At 39.8% G+C, this 19,085-nt stretch overlaps 1 protein-coding gene across 2 annotated transcripts in view; it reads left to right on the forward strand.

Moving 5' to 3' along the window:
* The first annotated feature begins 2,540 nt into the window (after window positions 1-2,540).
* Window positions 2,541-19,085, forward strand: part of nrp2b (neuropilin 2b) — a 90,153-nt gene continuing 73,608 nt past the window's right edge. The window contains exons 1-2 of one of the 2 annotated variants that reach the window (XM_056251663.1): window positions 2,541-3,381; window positions 11,308-11,482. In XM_056251663.1, the coding sequence (XP_056107638.1) occupies window positions 3,312-3,381; window positions 11,308-11,482 (245 nt within the window). In that variant the 5' untranslated portion in view covers window positions 2,541-3,311. The remainder of the gene's footprint in view (window positions 3,382-11,307; window positions 11,483-19,085) is intronic. The other variant, XM_056251662.1, reaches the window with a different exon arrangement.

Genomic DNA, 19,085 nt, shown 5'->3' on the forward strand with positions numbered 1-19,085 from the left:
TCTTACCGCACCTCACAGTTTTTTGTTTGTTTTAGTGCATTTCCTTAATTTAATTCCATTCTCTCCTTATTGACAGTCCATCAATAAGGAGATATTTTTATAAAAATGCTTGTTTTGTTTAAAGTAACCTTACAACTTCTTGATATTCATGACTCGGTTTTCTTGTAATTTCTGTATATCATGACTTAAGTAGATTCGAAGGGCAAGAAAGGTGCTTTTTACTTGATGGTTACAGCACTTCACAGATTTTTACTTTAACCTTTTTGTTTATTCCTTTATTCTTTGTTTGTGAACGATGTAACGTAATGTGCTTATATGTCTTCTGTAACTTTCTTCTTGTACTTTCTTCCTTCCAGACGTCTAGGCAACAGTGGTACCTGTAAACAAGCAGATGTGTCAGCAGTGGCAGCTTTTTTGGCTCAAGCGGGACTTAAGCTCAAATGGCGTAAGAAGATGAAGTGGAGCCACTGCTGGGACCGCAGCGGGGACTTTCCGCCCTGTATGGCCATCATGAACTCACACACACACACACACACACACTCAACACTTCCCCCGTGAGGCTGAGAGTGTGGATAACCCCACCACCACGCACAGAGGCTCCACTGTTCTCCACTGATCTCCTCATGCTCAGCCTGGCATTAGCCAATAAGATGGATGATCACAGGTCTGCTGTGGGTCGAGGTGTGTGTGGACAGCACAGGCCAGGCCTGTCAACACTTCAAAGGGAAGCTGTTATTTCGCCCTGATCCAAGACCAGCCCTCACTATACCCAAACTCTGACCTCATCCGTGATAGGTGACACCACAACACTGTTCTGAAGACTGTGTAAAAAGAACAACCTTTATCAAGCATTACTGTTGACAGGCCCAAGCCTCCAGGTCAAATAGTGCAGTGGTCTCAAGAGCTGAGAGATGGAGTCGGCACTCTCAGAGAGATAAGAGCACTGCGACCTGATCTATGAATCATCTCATTGAGTGGTTTGTGATTATGAAAAGAAGTCCATTGTTGCGAAAACAATCATGTTTTCCTCACTTCCTGTTTTCTCCTTGATTCTCAGAATTAACAGCTCAGACATGGCACAGCACATGACTAACCATTTGACTTCAATAAGACATGACCTGAAACTGACAAGGCATCAAATCTAAGAAAAACTTCCCCGTGCTTCCCCAGCTGCCTGCTGTCACAGTGTGTGCAGCGCGTGTGCAGGATAGTTGAAGATGGAGAAGTTTATTTCAGGATCTGCTGGGTAATGCTGTGTCATTAAAGCCACTATAGTTAGTGGCGAATTGAGGCCCTCGTTGGCCCAGTGTTGGGTGGATATGAAGAGATCTGTGCACAAGAACATATCTATGAGTTTGGGTTGCTAGCTTTGATGTGCACAGTGTGGTTGGTGAGGTTGATTCTAGCCGTTCTTTCTAAACCCTAACCTCCCGCTGTACTTTAGTGTCTCATTTCTGTCTTCGTGTGTGTTTTTGAGTGCAGAGGGCCAAATTAAAGGACTCTGGATGCATGGGCAGAGCCAGAGGGACATTGCTCTTCCCAAGATCTGCTTTCTCTTCTCCTTCAATGTCCCACACATCCGACCACAAACTTCTGCTTTTTGTTCTTATTTTAACTGTGAGTTTGTGTGTGTGATTGTTTTCAACAGTGCATCAGTCACAAGGAAAGAAAAACAGATGTTTTTAGTTGCTGTCAAACATTTGTCGTCATGGAACGTTTACTATTGGATTGTTCAGTTTCTTGTATTTTTGCTCAGGGTTTGACCCCTATACCCTTGTTGATCTTTCCTTGGCTTCCTGTCAAAAGCATTTGCATTAATTCAATCTCAGCCACGCATTACCATGCACATTGCCTTAATGCATGGCTCAACTCAGCATTTTCACTTTTCTGCTTAAAGTCAACTGGAGGGCATCAAAACTGTTGAGTTTCTAACATCAATCATGCACCAAGCAGTCGAACATAATGGCAGCTTATACATAATGATCATGATTACAACAGTTTCCTTTTTACGTTCCCTTGCGTAATTGCTATATTTCGTTCAATGATGTGACTCAATGTTTTTTTTCTTCAGATCTATTCTAGACCTCTTTTATGTTCTATGTTGGTTATGTCATTTTTACATTCCTGTGGGACTTTGTGGGATAATTAAAAATATCTAGGTGGTGTAACTGTGCAGAGTAAAATAAAACAGAATGATTACAACTTTTTAAGAGATTAAATCATTTTTTGGTTGGAAAAATGTAAAAAAAAAAAAGAAAAAAAAACATATATACTTTTTTCAAAAAATGTTTTTTTCTTTATTAAAAAAAATTAAAATAATATTAACATTTTTCAAAAATATATCAAAATAACACTAATACAAAGGTTGCATTGCTAAGAACGTGTGTTTTAAACCAGAATTTTAAAGGATTTTATTATTTTGGACATCATTATTTGTCAGTGACCAATTGTAAGCAGAATATATACTGTACATCACATCGTATACCACCTTGAAGAACCTCTCCAAACCAGCCTGTGGTTTCGCACAGCCACGAGCGTTTGACGAGCCCGTGTGGCTGTGGGCGCTTGTGTTTCCCTCGCTCGCCTTTTTATAGCGTAACTGTGGGACTAGTGGCTGGTCTTTAATCAGAGACTGGAGAGGCGGGCCGAGGTGCTGACTGTAATGCGATAGCTGCGCCCGTCCTTAATGCTATTACATCCACATGCTGCTGCCGCGCAAGACTCAGCGCTCAAACGCAGAGACGCGCAGTGCCAAAGAGACAGCGCGTGGAGTATCTCTATCACAAGACTTCAGTTACGGACTGGCTGCACGGAGGACCTCATCAGAGCTGCACTTTCCTGACAGTTTTCCGCCGTGGCCAGTGTTTCCCATGCGAGATAGAGCTTTTGGTGGTGGATTCTGTGGGGACGAGACCGGCAAAAAGCTTCATGTCAGTTGGATTTGAAGGCGAGAGAAAGCGCCGCTCACCTCACTCACTCACGCGCTGCTGTAGCTCGAGGAAATCAAGCCAAAATATGTTTTTGGTCTGAACTCTGGGTTTTAAAGAGAAAGTTGTTTAGTTTTAAAGTCAGACGCTTTTCGTTGTTGCTGCTTTTGTTTAGGATATAACTGGAAATGTTAAACGGCCAAGTCTGGGTTGAATTTACGCATCCAGCATTTTGAAAGATATCGAGAAAGCAGGCGGCAGAAATTGTTATCAGACACAAGACACAAGTGGATACATCATCAGTGGACAAGAACATTTTCAAAGAACATCACAAGAACTTGAGCTTTTCCTCTACACGCACTGGTGAACGTTCACCCAGAAAAGATGGATTTATTCACAAAGCTCTGTGGATCTTTACTTGTTTTGTGTGCGGCATTAGTTTATGGAGAGGAGGGTAAGTTTTTGTTGATTTGTCATTTGTTTATTTGTTTTTATCTGAATCAGTACATGTTTCCATTTTATGTGTATGCTATAATGTGACATTGCACAAGGCACGGGGACCATATTATTGATATATTTAAGTTTTTAAGATATTTTCGGTCATATTGAATTTTACAGGTCTGTTACATTACAACTGACAGACAAAAACGGCAATTATGCCATATTTAACACTTATTATTAACTAAAAAACGAATACAGCATCAAATAAGAAAACTAAAATGACGTGATCAAAACGACGAGCTTCTCGTATGCTAGTTTCAGCAGGTTTTAGTGTGATAATGGGTGAAAGCTCACCGCGTGTGCTGGCAGTCTCTTGCCCGCTAGAGGCGACGCGCGCTCGGCATGAGCTCCGTCAAACGCCGCGCTTCATACTGGACTCCACCGCACATTTTCCCAGCACTTCTTTGTGTTTTCTAATTAGCTGTGTAATACATTCTATTTGGGTTTTTCAAAGATTCAGGGTATTTTGTCCCCCTCAAAAACGCACAGATAAACTCCGGAGTAAATTACGCAGCAGATTCTCTTCACACCACAAACGGGATACTAAATCAAACAACCTATCAGATAAACCCTTAAACATACAATAGGCTATATGTATTTTTTTACCTTATAAAGTCGTAACCCATAATTTACGTTGTTTTTCTAGTCATGGTGTTCCCGTGTCATGGTTACTTAGTCTTGACGACTGTATTTGTGCTACCGCGGGCACATGAGGCACCTCCAGCGACTATCATGAAAAATATTAGCGCAAATACAGAATATAATGAAAATATAAATTATAGTCTGTAATATATATGTTTGCACATGTGTATACTCGATTAAATTTGTGGTTTTCATATTTTAATACTTTATCTGAATTTTTTTTTTACACTCCTCGCTGGTGCTCCTCGATTTGAAAGACAGGTTTTGCATGCCAACTATCTTTACTGAGAGTTTAATTAACATGCCTGACTGATAAAACTCACTTCAATCACCGATACATCAGGATTTCTACAGAAATCCTGTAACGGTGACATTATTTTCGCAATTGAGGGAAAATCTGGAATAGGCTGCTAACCTCGAAATCTGGGAATTATTTGAATAAACGTGTGTAAATGATAACTTCGCTTTTACGAAGTCAACGTGGTCTCTTGTTTCTGTCTTTGATAATGCCAAACGGGGATTTTTATTGTTGTAGTATTCTACACCTTTTGCTTTCAATATTGGCCTATAGGTAGCCTATTACGTGACCATTCTGTGTCTCAAATATTTATATATTTCTCATGATTTTTGTAACTCTTTTTTTACAGTCTCTGTTGCAAATGCTGCATGTTTCTATATTCGTTTACTATAAATGTAACAATATGTAGTTGCCAGCATCCTCACAAAATTGTTACTTTTCTCATTAGATTTACTGAGATCTTAACATGACTAACTTGTGAGTAATTTTTCTGTCGGAACACACGATATAACCTACTTATAAGAGGATTAGTTCACCCAAAATACATATTGTGTCATCATTTACTCACCCTCATGTTGTTTCAAACTGTCCTCCTTGGAACACAAAAGGAGATGTTTGGTAGGACATTTGTGACTGACAGTCTCAGACACCATTCACTTCTATTGCATCTTTACTTGATACAATGAAAGTGAATGGAGACTGCCAAACATGTCCTTTTTTGTTCTATGTTAGAAAGCCATAGGGGTGAATACATTAAGACGGAAGTGTAATTTTTAGGCAAGCCGTTCCTTTGAAGTTTTGTTTGGTAATTTGTTGCTTCCTTTTTACTCTTTTAAAACATTTTTCCTCCAGTAAAGTTTTTTTTTTGGACAAGCGTTAGCTGATTTTCCAACCAAATGTCGATGACAGTGCTGCCAGACCCAACAGATCTGCGTTAGGATCTGCACCTGATCCAAGAGAGAGCTCTCCACAGGGGTCCTTCTAAAAGCCCAGCTATCTCTCCAACTCAACAACAGTGCCCTAATTAGTCCTGTTAAGCTTCAGACGGTCTGAATCAGATGGATGAATGGGTTTGAGAGAGGTAGAATGGCTTAACCATCTACTGCTGGGACAGGAAGCCCTGCTGGAGTGAGCTGGACTCAGCACACGCTAGACGATGGGGGGGCTGAAGCCTCTTGTTCTAGTGCGGACAGAATGTAATAAGACAGAACGACAGAGCTCTAAGTGTCTCATCACTGCGATTAAATATCAGCTATTCATCAGCAGCCGTTCACTCAGTGAAAATGAGAAACCGTATAGACTTCCGCCAGTCAGGCGCTGATATTTTCCAGCTCCTCTCCCGTGGCTGCAGAGCAGATGAGCCTTGTGTGGTGGTAGCATGCGGATGCGTGTGAATCTACATGTTTGAGCCTGAAAGACAGCATGTCCGGATGCTCTTCCATATTTTCCTGGTGCGCCTACTGGTACGAGCGCGATGAGCATGTTGTTGGCAAAGCCTTGGCCACCTGCGCCTGGAGGCAACGCTGCGATTGATTACATGCTTATGCAGCTGTGCAGACACACCTGACCACCCGCAGAACCTCAACACACTCAAGAGAAACTACAGCTACTGGGGCAAACTCAACGGGTAGCTGCTTTGCAATCGCGGTTTAGCACACATCAGTATCCTGATAGAGACCGCTGCGTGTCATTCTGAATTTCGGAGGGAATATGAGAGCAATTCTCTCCTGGCGCTGGTTGTTTTCCGTGGCGTACAGAGTGAATGGGATCTCTTTAAAGTTTCAACGGATCCCTGCTAAGCCCATTTGTCGTGTTCATTTTTTTGCTGTTCAGTGGCCCCGAGCTTATTTCATTTTCCATGCGCGCATCTTTGGTTTTATAGGCGATTGGTTCTGAGTTTCACTTTCGAGTGGTTCATCCAGCTCTTAATGTGAGTCACCTGCTTTAAGTCTGTTAGAGCTTCACTTTGTGTGTGTGTGTAGCGTTATAGGTTTCGTCCAGCAGCACCTCCTCTGAGCCCTTTAGACGGTTGACGCTGATGAAAGGCAGATGTGGACTTCTGGCAACCTCTTTGTGTGTGTGTTTAGGGTACTCAGTGTACCACAATCCTCTGTTCTCTAACACTGAGTTTGATACCAGTGGCACAGACGAGACCAAGGCGATGCATTCCATATCTAATCTCTCCAGATTGCACGTATTCCGATGCCCTTTGCAGAGTATGCCACCTCTGGTGAAACATACCGGTAAAGTTTCTCCATTGAACAGCGTCCAAGCAGTAACACATGCTTCAGTTTGAGTGATGGGTATCACATTAGTTTTTGCCATTTATAATCAGTTTGATTATAAATGGCAAACGCACAGGTAAACGCACAGGATCTCCACCAACAATAGCCATTATGTAAATTACAGCGGTTTGTTGTCATGTCTGCTCACTGCCCTGTTTTCTTCTCTTTTCCGTCTCGTGTAATGGGTAATATTAGCACTCCCTCAGCAGAAAATGGGCCTGTAAATCAGCTAAAAGAAGGTCAGATATTTGTATTCGCTCCAGCAAATGCAGAGGCACTCGTTCACTCACTCTCGTGTGGCAGGCGCTGGAAAAGTGCTGAAACAGTGCTATCAGGATGAAATTCAAAACAAGCAAGAAACCCATAAATAATGCAGCTCCATTCTCATTCCCCCACCCACCTGCTCAGCACCGTTTACAGTTACTTATGGCCCTAAAGCGAGGGGGCCGGCGGCAGGCCTACCCACCGGCAGACTCCTCAATCCTGCAGGAAGTGAGGCGGGGTGAGACGTCTCGTATATGAAGAGAGGAGAAGAGCGGGGTTGTGCGAACTGACAAAGTGCCGACACCGGAAGCCCTGACAGGATGAGATCTGTGACTGTTGTTGTGTGTACTCAGCAGAACTCCAAGCTGACTGGGGTTGTGCCGAATAGTGAGCATTTTGGTGCTGAGTCTTATGCTAAGTGAGGATGGAAGATACTATTGATTTGAGCAACAATCAAAGCTATTGATTGGTTCAGCCAAGATTTCATTTTGTCAATCGAATGAGCTCTGTTAGTAGATTTAGTTTCTATTGAACAGTGGGACGTACTACTGTAGTGTGGGGCGGAATATCATGGGCTGAGATTTTTTTGGGCGAGCCGACACGGAGCCCAACTTTGGACAGCTTTTCATTTATTTATCCAACTATTATAGTTCAATTTACAGTGCGCACAGTAATTTTTTGTTTGTTGCGCTGGCTGGTAAGGCAGTTGTCTTGGACCTATACTGACACCTGGTGGCATGGATGTAGGATTTTTTTAGTTGATGATGCCATTTTAGAAATACACTGTTCGTAATTATAAGGGCTGTCACAATATCAGGTTTTTACCTACATGATTATCATGGCCAAAAGAATTAACGATAACAATATATCGTAATATCTACAAAAATCTTAAACAAATAATAAGTTGTTTTATGTTTTATTACTTCTCGCTTGTGGACTTTCTGTTCGAAGATTGTCGGTCTGGCATCGAGTATGAATTTAACAAATAACGTGAGAGTTTAACACTGTACTTTTCATTTTATGGTTTATGGTTATCACCATTATATTGCAACACCCCTAGTGAACACAATAACAATATTTCATTTTTAAATATCATGATTATCATTAATTACGGTAAAACGCAACACTCCTAGTAGTTATAGTTATTTAAAAATGATAGTTGTATTTAAAAATTATTTTAAAATGTCTCAAAACCAAGGGTTGCATGGTGGTCATGTGATCTCAACATGTCTGCCCCACGAGGCGACCTGTTCCATGTAAAATTAAAAAGCTTTTATTAGCTTTTATTATCAGTCTCATGCGTGCAGACATCATTTTAAACATAAGTGCTGTTCATTTCTTTATGTGTAAAGCTTTTTGATGAGGAGTGCACTTTTAAAAAGATATGTGGAAAACCAACAACCTTTTCTATGTTTTCAGCGTAAATAATGTTTCCATTCCCCAAGACACCACCTTCATCTGTATTTGGTGCACAGCAAATGTAAATCATCCACAAGAATGGCAAAAACAACCAAAGTCACACACACTGGGTGTTGACTTCGGCCCAGTCTTCAGGGCTGCGTACTGCTGGGATAGCATGTGGCAGAGACTGTAGATGGATAGACTCCTTTAGCAGTACAGACACTATAATTCATGAGGCCACCACACACAGCAACACAACACTACTGCAGTATCTGTCGCTTTCCCTGCTCAGAGTGGAAATGAATCTCTGCACTGTCAGGCCGGTTCTGTTGAGGTCCAGTGCTTAGGGAGGAAGAACACCTCCTAATGAGACCTATCAGCCTGTCGACCCTCCTCTTCTTTCTGCTAGAACACGCATACACAAACGAATCGACCCGGAACATATGAGAAAGTGATGATGCTGGGATTGTTCTACTGCAGCCCACAGGAAGTGTGTTTGGTGCAAAACTACATTTTTCCAAATTCAACTAGTCAGTGGGTTGCCTGAACGACTAGTTAGTTTGTTTCAGATTCGGATGGGATGCATTTACATAAAGACACATTGTTGTGTTGGAAACAGCTGGACTGGGCTCAACAGAACAGGAACAGAACACAGGGTTTTGATCTATTTTTAACTTGACATGCTGACTTAAAAACGCAGTGTGTATGACACTCAGAAACAGCATGAGATCCGACACAACGACGAAGACGACCATCTGCATGTGTGTGCGTGTAGCGGTGATGCTTTTGAAGGGATGTATTTAAAGACTTCCAGAGATGTAAACTGTTTAACAGCTAAAGCACAACATGGTTACAGTTAAAAATCTAAAACTATTTTTTTTTTAAATCGATATAACTTTTTAAAAACATTTTCTTTAATATATATATATACTGTATATATATATATATTAAATGTAATCATGTTATTGATACATTTAAATATTTGACTATTTTAAAAAAGTAGCCTAGAAAAAGTGTTCTGTTGTTAGACAACTACTTGAGTAGTCAACCATTGTGACCAATCTCTAATAACAGTATATGCAGGAATCTTTTTTTTTTATGTTTGGTGGTACATAACTTGATTTATTGTTTCCTGAAGTCTTGTTTTCTGTTGTGACTTGAAATTCTGTTGTGTTGCGATCACCTGATGTCATCGCCCTATTCAATATCCGACAAGGCACCACTCACCAGCAGAGGTGAGTGGTCTGCTGAGTTTAAGAATTAGGATGCATTTAGTCAGGTTTAGTTGCAGTGTGCTTTGAATGCAGTGTAAATCTGGAAGGTATGAAGAGGTCGCATCCCACCACATCCATCTTGTTTTCCGACGGTGAGAAAGTCGGTGACTGAGTGTGAGAGATCAAGTGTGCAATACAGATGAGTTGTAATTGTTCACAGAAAGTGCTGTGGAAACCAGCCACAGACCTCAAACTGTCAATCAAAGCTCTCGCTTCCTCTGAACTCCTTCCCAGCGTCCCCACTGGGCCACTATGTGTGACGCTAGAACATCAGCTCCGTGCATGCCGGTTGCGGTGTATTTGTTGTGAATTTCAAGTAAATGCAGCAGCGTGCATGCCGTATGTTCCTGCTTGCTGGGTTACTGCTGGTGCACTGCAACCGCTGAGCAGGACCACACGGAATCGCCACCACAGAATTCCACAGATTCCCACTGAATAGAATGGCTGTTATTTGCTGAGTTTTGGGTGACTGTGCTTTACACTACCAATATGATTGTAGTACTTTTGGTTTAACATTTTTAACTGAACAGTTCACCCGAAAATAATTGCGTCATAATTGACTCACCCCCATGTCATTGTAAACCTGTACACTCTTAAAAAATAAAGGTTATTTATTCACTTTGATGGTTCAGTGAAGAAACTTTAACATCCATGGAACCTTTCCATTCCACAAAAGATTCGTTAGATTATTAAAATGTTCTTCACGCTAAGAAAAACATGTTTTTTTACTATTATTTTTAGAGAAAAATGGTTCTTCTATATGACATCGCTGAGAAAACCCTCTTTTGGAATCTTTATATTTAAGAGTTTATGACTTACCTTCTTCTGTTGAACCCAGAGAAACGATATTTTGAAGAATGTTTCAAATGCTTTTGTCCATATAATGAAACATTATTTTCAAAATATCCTGAAGCAAGTTCTCGAAGCCATCTTGAATCATTCAGTGCCTCCGCACCTTAAAACATTCATACACCGCCTCTCCTCGAACATGTGTGTTCGGTGCATGCTGACAATCGTACCACTCTAGCAGAGGTTAAACAGCTGTGCCTCAATATTACGATCAGAGCAATAATGAATGAGAGCCATATCAATTATTTGAGCTGTGGGAGCCGAGGGCTTGTTCAGGAAGAGAATGGTAAACACAGGCAGGGGAGAGAGCGCATGAGTGCACTATCTATGCGCTTTCCACACAGAAAGACGTCTTTGTGGCTGATCTCTACACTCCTCACAGCATTGGGTTGACCTTTGACCTTATGCAGACACACTTCCTGTCACTGAATAGTTTTTCCTGTGTGATAGACTGGTTATTATTCTGAAGATACTACTGAAGATTGTGTCCTAATGTTTGCAGATTGCTTGTCAGTGATACAGTTGACAACTGGGACATACACAACAGATTCTTTGATTTCCCAGTTTGTGTTGATTCGTATTATACATCCGAACACAGAACAAAGGCTTTTAGTTAGTAAGCCATGACTGCTTCGCTTATTGACTAGCAGAGGTCAGCCGTTTCCTTTGTGTCAATTAGTATCATTAGTGTCATATTGACCCGTGTATTTAATCACTTCAATAATTTGAGAATTGACCATTGAGTAGCATCCAAATTAAGTCAAAAATATGATTTAATGTGATTCAGTGAATATAAATACATTAAAAACACATTTTCAAGCATTTGAGTGAAGCTTAATCACATTTTTCAACTCTCATCTCCATAGAGCCATGTGGTGGGCATTTGGACGCCAGTGACGCAGGCTACATCACAACACCTGGGTACCCGCTGGAGTATCCGCCCCACCAGAACTGCCGATGGGTGATCACGGCACCCGAACCGTCCCAGCGCATCGTCCTAAACTTCAACCCACACTTTGAGCTTGAGAAACTGGACTGCAGGTGAGCTTCATGGCCCTATACACAGCTGATTTTTGAATGAGATTAAGAAACTAGATATTCATCGTAGCCTTGCGATGAGGTAAAAGCAGAAACAAAGAGTCAGTGCAGTTCAGTATAACAAAGCTGATAAGGGTGCGTTTCGTACACACAAAAGAGGCTGCGTGGCAATCTTGTTCTCTTTCTTTTATATAATGAATGATTTTTTAAAATTCATTCTGCTGCTTAATATGAGTCGTAACTGTAGAGGCTTCATTAAAATGAGTTGATTTTGTAAAAGACTGCTGATGTTTCTTGTCTAGTGATTATTGGGCCTTTCCGTGATGCCCTGCTGAGTCTGGCTCTAGTCGACATTACACACACTCTCTTCACTTTAATTAAATATCCAATAAACAAAGCTTTGACACACATTTCTGGGAATCATGAAAACGTGCAGGCTTGAGCTCTCAGCGTGTGTTTCACCGGCAGCTGTGTCGACTCCTCCCTCTATTGGACAGCAGCAGAAATGCACAGAACGTGGTCAGGATTATAACGGTACATGGAGTTTTAGTGTTTTTTCACAGTTTGGGTGGATTTGTTTTAAAGCGTGTTTCGTAAAGTGGGACGAATTTCGGGGGGAATTAACAGCTGCTACTGAAGACTCTGACATTCATGAGTCATGTTTTACAAACCCTTCTCGGCAGAGCCACAAAGCCTGTCACAACCTGCCACTTTCAGCTCTCTCACTCTTCTCACTGAATATTGCCCTTTGTCCTTTTGGCATTTATTATCATTTTGGGTGTATTAATTATACATAGAAGTGTTTTTAAAGAGAGATTTATGGGATGGCTTTTGACATTCCTTTGTTGAAATTGGAGCATTAATTTTTTAGAAGCTTTTGTTGAAAGTGTCTTCACTGAGCACTTCCAGTGAGCACAGCAACAGAGAGAGAGAGAGAGAGAGAGAGAGAGAGAGAGATCAAAAGACAGAGACAGGAAAGTCTGATATGTGTTTCATTCCAGCACTTTGCTTACCCCTTAGTGGTTTGAGAACGGGATAGTAGCCTACTGTTGTTATTTTCGTCTCTCTTTTTCCCTCCACCCCGGCTTGATTGACAGAAGATGCAACACGTTCCATTACATCACACATCCTTTTCCGTGCTTTCCTCCCACTGGGGATTTCTTTGCGCGTCCATTAGTAAACAGAACTCCATATTGAATCAGACACATTGCTACATTTGGAAAAGAGGAAAGTGGACAGTTTCCCAGTAGTTCTCAGGTTAGCACAACCAGATCTAAGACTTAAAACAGACGTCTCTTTTTTAACCTTCCATCTTCACATCCATCTGCTGCTCCGCTATAAATGTTCAGACTAGATTTTTACATCTTTTGAAGAAAATGTGGGTGTTGTTTGTCTTCGCAAAACTAGATGCTAAAGTGTTGTAGGTGGTTAACTGGGTGTCACTATAGCTATATTTTGGATGATGTAGCATGTTGCTGTACGGACATACAGTATGGCTATATACATATTTTTGTTGTATACACACATATATATATATATAACGGTACACAAACTATTGAAGTCACGATTCAGAATGGGTTAGGTACAGCAGGGGGAAGTAAACTAAACACAAAATTGCTTCTTTTTTCTTTTCTTTTTGAATTAAACTGTTTTTTTAACAAATGTGTATTAAATGTGAATTAAAAATTTATTAAGAATAAAAAAATCTATCATAGCTAATGCTGTAAACTAATTACCCATTACTGTAATATTAAAGGTTGCAATTAACAACAGAGCCCAAATGATTAAATTGAGTTATTTATTTTTAGATATAATAATCAACACACAAATAAATAAATAAAACTTGTACTGTAAATTGCACATAAGGCAGGTTTTGCATTACCTTCTAAATCTAATAATAAAGTTAATTTTCAACTCCATTTTTGAAATAGAATCATTTACACAGTGACTGTCATAACTTGTTTTCATGACAAATTTATTTAAACATACATTAAATAGCCTAATCAAGACATTACTAACAGGTTAAGTAAATATAATGAATAGGATCCCTATAGTGAAAAAAAAATATGTTACTAATTATCAGTATACTTCAAGTGTGTGAATGATTAGTTAACTCGAAGTGTGCTATTTTGAAGTATATTTTAGTTAATTGTATATTTTTAAATTGTAGTAAAGCATAACTTTAGTTGTATTTAGTGTACTTTTGTGTACTAAATTGGATCAACTTCAAGTATACTTAGTATACTTTAAGTATATGCTTGTGTAGGGACTAATAACATGTTCGATTAGTGATATTAAAGTGTACTTTATTTGTGCATTACAAATTCATTACGAGTCTCTTCGAAACATATAAGAAATATACAATAAGTGTATTTATATATATTTTTTATTTTTATTTAAAAAAAAATATTTTGGCCGTTTTTGCCTTTTATTAGGATAGGCCAGTAGCTAGGCAGGAAGTGAGGTGAGAGAGAGAGGATCAGGAAAGGTCCATGAGCCGGGACTCGAACTCAAGTCTCCCGAAGCACATGTCGGTGCACTTGCCCACGAGGCTATCGTGGTGAGATATATTTGATATTATATTCCAAATTCTACAAATTGCATACTTTGTCTTCAGTAACAAATGTACATTATAGTATACAATAGTATTTTGTACAAAGTATAGCTAAGTTTTATTTGTCTAATAATGTATTTTGAAAGTATACTTTCAATGCATTGTAACAGTGATCATTTCCTGCACACAGTTAAAATATACCTAAAATATATTTTTAATAAAGTGCAATTAAATACACTTTTAAAAAATAAACTGAATTTTCACTTATATATAATATATTTTTAGAAAATATACTAAAGTGCAATTATTTTAAAGTGTGTTAAAAGTTGTATTGTGAAAATTGGTAAAAGCATGATGCTAATATACTTTTAATATATTTAAAGATAGTACAATTTTTATTTGTATATTTGCAATGTACTATTGAAAAAGGGAATATATTTCAAATACAATAAAGTATACTTTTTTCACTAGGGCTAATATGGTGCGTATACAAAATGCTTCTCTCTAGAGTTCATTTCTCTAACGATGCTGTCGACACTAAATACCTGAGGAAATGTAATGCTACGTGAGATATTATTCTCAAGCTGTTTTATTTATATTTTTCGCAGTTGAAACACTGGCTGAGAGATGTAAATATATATCATCATCGTTTCTTCTTCTTCCTATGCACTTTTTACTGGTAGAAAACAGTGCTGGGATTTCCCCGTGCGCCCCCTTCTGGATTGGAATAGTAAAGAAAATAGTAAAGAAAACTAAACTAAACTAAAAAAAAAACTAATTTGTGCTTCATATTATGCTCATGTTAAAAATTAAGCTCAGAGCGAATTCATGTAACTATTACGCACTTCTATGAGACTTGAGACTCTTCGGACCAAACGATCAGTGAGAGCAATGGTACACCTGAGCACAATGAAGGTATCAGACAAATTTTAAACATGTTTTACCCCGAAATCGATAAAAGCAATAAAATTGTCAAAATACATCCATATTTACATATAACAACAACTGAGCATCACAGGTGGACACAAAAACACTTTCGGTGTGAATGACCGTTTTTTCATTGCACAGCAGTAGCCTAGCTACATTTTCTAAAAAGTTAACTCTCAAAAATAGCCTTTTTTTTCAATTGTTTATGGGGAATATCCACTTCATCCAACACTGTTTGTTCTCTCGATACTGTCTGTTTGTTTTTCCTGACGAGAAATCGCTTCAGATGATTAAGTAAGAGAGCGCTCCGAACGAATGAGAATCCATTCATAACATTTTGCAAACATGGTTGGCCAATTCATTGAAAAGTCAGAAATCGACTCAAAAGAATGATTAAATAACAAATGATTGAAATCGACAGAAATACGGGATACAACTGCTGAAATATTTGCACGCAAATGTTCTCAGGTCAGTCGGCACTCTCATAGTACACAGTGGTACAGCTGTAGGCGCCACTGTATGTGTGTATATATAATATTTAAGCTAATCACCATCCTGACCCTATTCTCTACCTTTCTTTCTCTCTCTAAATTTGTACCACATAAAGGTTAAGTATGGTTATTTACAGCCTGTGATTTCTGTGCTGTAAACAAAGATGGAGGAAGCTACTGTTATGCCTGATCTGTAAATGTTATGCCTCGTAAACGCACAAATTATATATCACCATCTTCTGTTTAACACAAAGCCAGACTTTTCTTGGCTAAAATCATCTCCCTAGCTCTTTTGTTACTTTAAACTCCCTGACTTGTTCCCTGCTGTTTCTAGTGATTATTGTTTTTGTCCCTTGGCCAGGGAGATGAATTAAGGACAAAGTTGGGAGTATCGAGTTCTATTGGGGTTAATGTTAACAATTGTTAATGCCGATTAAACACAAGCACTTCTTTAATAAACAAGTTGTAAAATGATCTATCCATTAACATGCTTAAACACAGCCGCCTCTGATTCTTCCATTCACATTGCAAGAGAAAACTGCTACGTGACGCCATACTGGAGAGGTGTTACAACAAACTCTTTGTGAAGTGGACAGATCATTCAGTTGCGTCGTCGAGACTAAGGGGGCTTTCACACTGGCAGTTTAGTTCGGAATGGGGCACGGTTCGCATGAAAAATCGCTAATGTGAACGCTGTCATGGGACCCGGGTGCGCACTGGGGTACCGAACCCGAGACTACCTGGAAGAGGTGGTCTGAGTTCGGTTGCTCCCGAACCGTGCTGCGGTTCGCGTGAATGTGAAAGCAACACGGACTCGGGTGCGCACTTGTTCAGGAAGTAAAGTAACCTGCGCATGCGTTTTTAGCTTATTGTGATCTATTTAGTTAAATAAAACGCTTGTAAGGGATGATAGTGTTGATGATTTAGCCTACCTTGGATATGAGCGAGAGTGAGCCTGCGTGCAGTGTATTCGTGCATTGCGCGTGGAATCAGGGCAACAAAGTTGGAAATCCACTGTCTCCTAAAAAGAGTCCGTTTGCAAGCAGCAGAAGTCCACCTTGTGTGACACACGCACAGTAAACCTGTAGTGTTCACTCAACTGCGCATAATAGCAGCGAATTAATTTTAAAAAGCACAATATTGACCCGCGTTCTGTTTTCTATCATGCGCCATGCACGTTTGCGATGACGTCATATGCACGCAAACGCACCAGGGTTCGATAGAATCAAGTTGTGTGTGAAACCAGACCAACGCTGCGGGGGGCGCCGGGAACAAACGCGCTCGGGCTCGGACCGCAGCAAACGAGCCCAGTGTAAAAGCCCCCTTACAACGGAGGGCAGGGTGGAGTGAGACAGTTGCACTAGACTAGACTATACAACCATTCAACCCTGCCTTCATACAGCATGAGCTAACCCGTGAATATAGTTTTGTTCTTGTAAACGAATGTACAAAGGATCATTCAGTTATGTTAAATTAGATTTTTGACTTGAATGAAATTAATTAATTTAGATATTACCACATGATCACATTTTTCAGTCTTTTCTGATGAGAATACCATTCTATAACAGCTCTTGTTTTGGATGTGTGTGATGTGATAGTGTTGTATGCATCGTAAGCTCTCACCCTTCACACATATTGTGGTATAGTCACTGTGGGCAGACTATTTATTTGATCTATGTAGATCCCAAGGTAGTAACAGCTCAGTATCTTTCCACTGGACACAAACTGGCTCCATCAGCAGCTAAGCGCCATACTTAATTTATTTAACCTGAAGCGTTTTCCCTGTCAGATATGATTATGCAGCTCAGGGATCATATCCAGGCATTCCTCTGAGTCCTAACTGACAGATGTTTATATGCACACTTTGCTGAAAACTGGCTGCACTACATGATTTCTACTTTGACCTCATGAAGTTTAGTCTGCTCGTCTGCCACCACCACCCTTATGTTTCATCTTTCCATTCATTTCTCCTTTAACTCTGTCATAACCTCCTTTTTCATCCATTCTTTCCTCCTTGGTTTGTAATTCCTCCTCCTCCTCCACCCATCTGAAAAGAGCAGATCATACTTGCATGAATTTCCATACTGGTCCAGGCTGGTTTAGGCTGGTATATTGTTGGCTTGAAGTTGGTTCACAAGTATGATTGTTTTTATAGTAAAGCTAGTTGACTGAGGACTGATTAGCTAGTTCAAAATCATGGTACATATGAAACATAGTGATGATCACTGATGTTAGTCTCTCTCATTCCATTTCCCCTTCTCTTGATCCCTCTTTCTTTCCCATCATACATTGTGTCTGATTAAAATGACTCATCTCCCAAGGCATGGCCAATTCTCAGCATTGCTTTATTCCACATTAGCATCAACTCTCTCTCATTACACAGAGACGCGGTAAACAGTGTTGATAGTCCAGCCACGCTGTCACTGCAAACACTTCCTCCACAGCATTTCCAGTTCTCTGTAGAGACTGGAGGTGGGAAAAGTTGTTACAGTACTTGTTACTAAAGGAGAGGATGCCACTTTGCAGGCAGCCAGTGTTTAAAGCAGCATGGGACACTCAACTCAAGCTAGCATGTTGCTAAGCTAGCATTGCAATACAGAGTGCACACATTTTACATGAATTTTTTTTTTTTTATCAGTGCTTTTAATACACAGTAAAATACTGCAATACAGTAAAACTGCACATTTTAGTGTGGCCTTTTATTGTGGCCAGCCTAAGGCACACCTGTGCAATAATCATGCTGTCTAATCAGCATCTTGATATGCCACACCTGTGAGGTCGATGGATTATCTTGGCAAAGGAGAAGTGCTCACTAACACAGATTTAGACAGATTTGTGAACAATATTTGAGAGAAATAGGCCTTTTGTGTACATAGAAAAAGTCTTAGATCTTTGAGGTCAGCTCATGAAAAATGGGGGCAAAAACATAAGTGTTGCGTTTATAATTTTGTTCAGTGTAATTGTCTTTTCCCACTCATGAACTGTACTAGTGAGCTGCCTACATAGTCAGCATCTTGAGTGCACTAATCATGCTTTCTACTTTTGAAACATACTTTATGTCCGTAGCTCATCTTTAAAAGTAGTATTGTGTTATTATCCTGTTGCCAGAGAATGTGATGAAATCCAGAGCTCTCTGAAACATCAGGTGGATGACAAGCACCAGACACAATGCAAAAGAGTAAATTTATCCAGGTTTACAGGTACCGCTCAGAGCTTATACGAAAGACACCGTCTCACTTGTCGTACGGTACCAGCTTCACCCTAATTCATCAGATTGTTCCACGCCTCCCTGGCACAGCATCAGATGTGTCCCGCTCCTAAAAATTATAAATAGATTATTATGGAATAAATATAATAAGCATGGGTTGATTTATCATGATATATCTGTAATACAATCAGCAAAGCTGCATGCTCTACTGAATGACATGGGTATAGAAGCAGGGCTGAGCAGGTTGAAGTCATGATTCTCTCTATCCTTTACCACTCTCTTTCTCTATCTCTCTCTTTCATCTTTATCTGTTTTTCTTCCCCACACTTTACACTCTATTTTCCTCACTCGGGCACAGTATTCCAGTTTTTGATATTGTCTATAATCACCATATTAATACATAAGGAATGGATATTCCATTCTCCT

The sequence above is a fragment of the Rhinichthys klamathensis genome, unplaced genomic scaffold, assembly GCF_029890125.1.
Source record: "Rhinichthys klamathensis goyatoka isolate OS25496 unplaced genomic scaffold, OSU_Roscu_1.1 h1tg000088l_1, whole genome shotgun sequence".
Classification (NCBI taxonomy): Eukaryota; Metazoa; Chordata; class Actinopteri; order Cypriniformes; family Leuciscidae; genus Rhinichthys; species Rhinichthys klamathensis.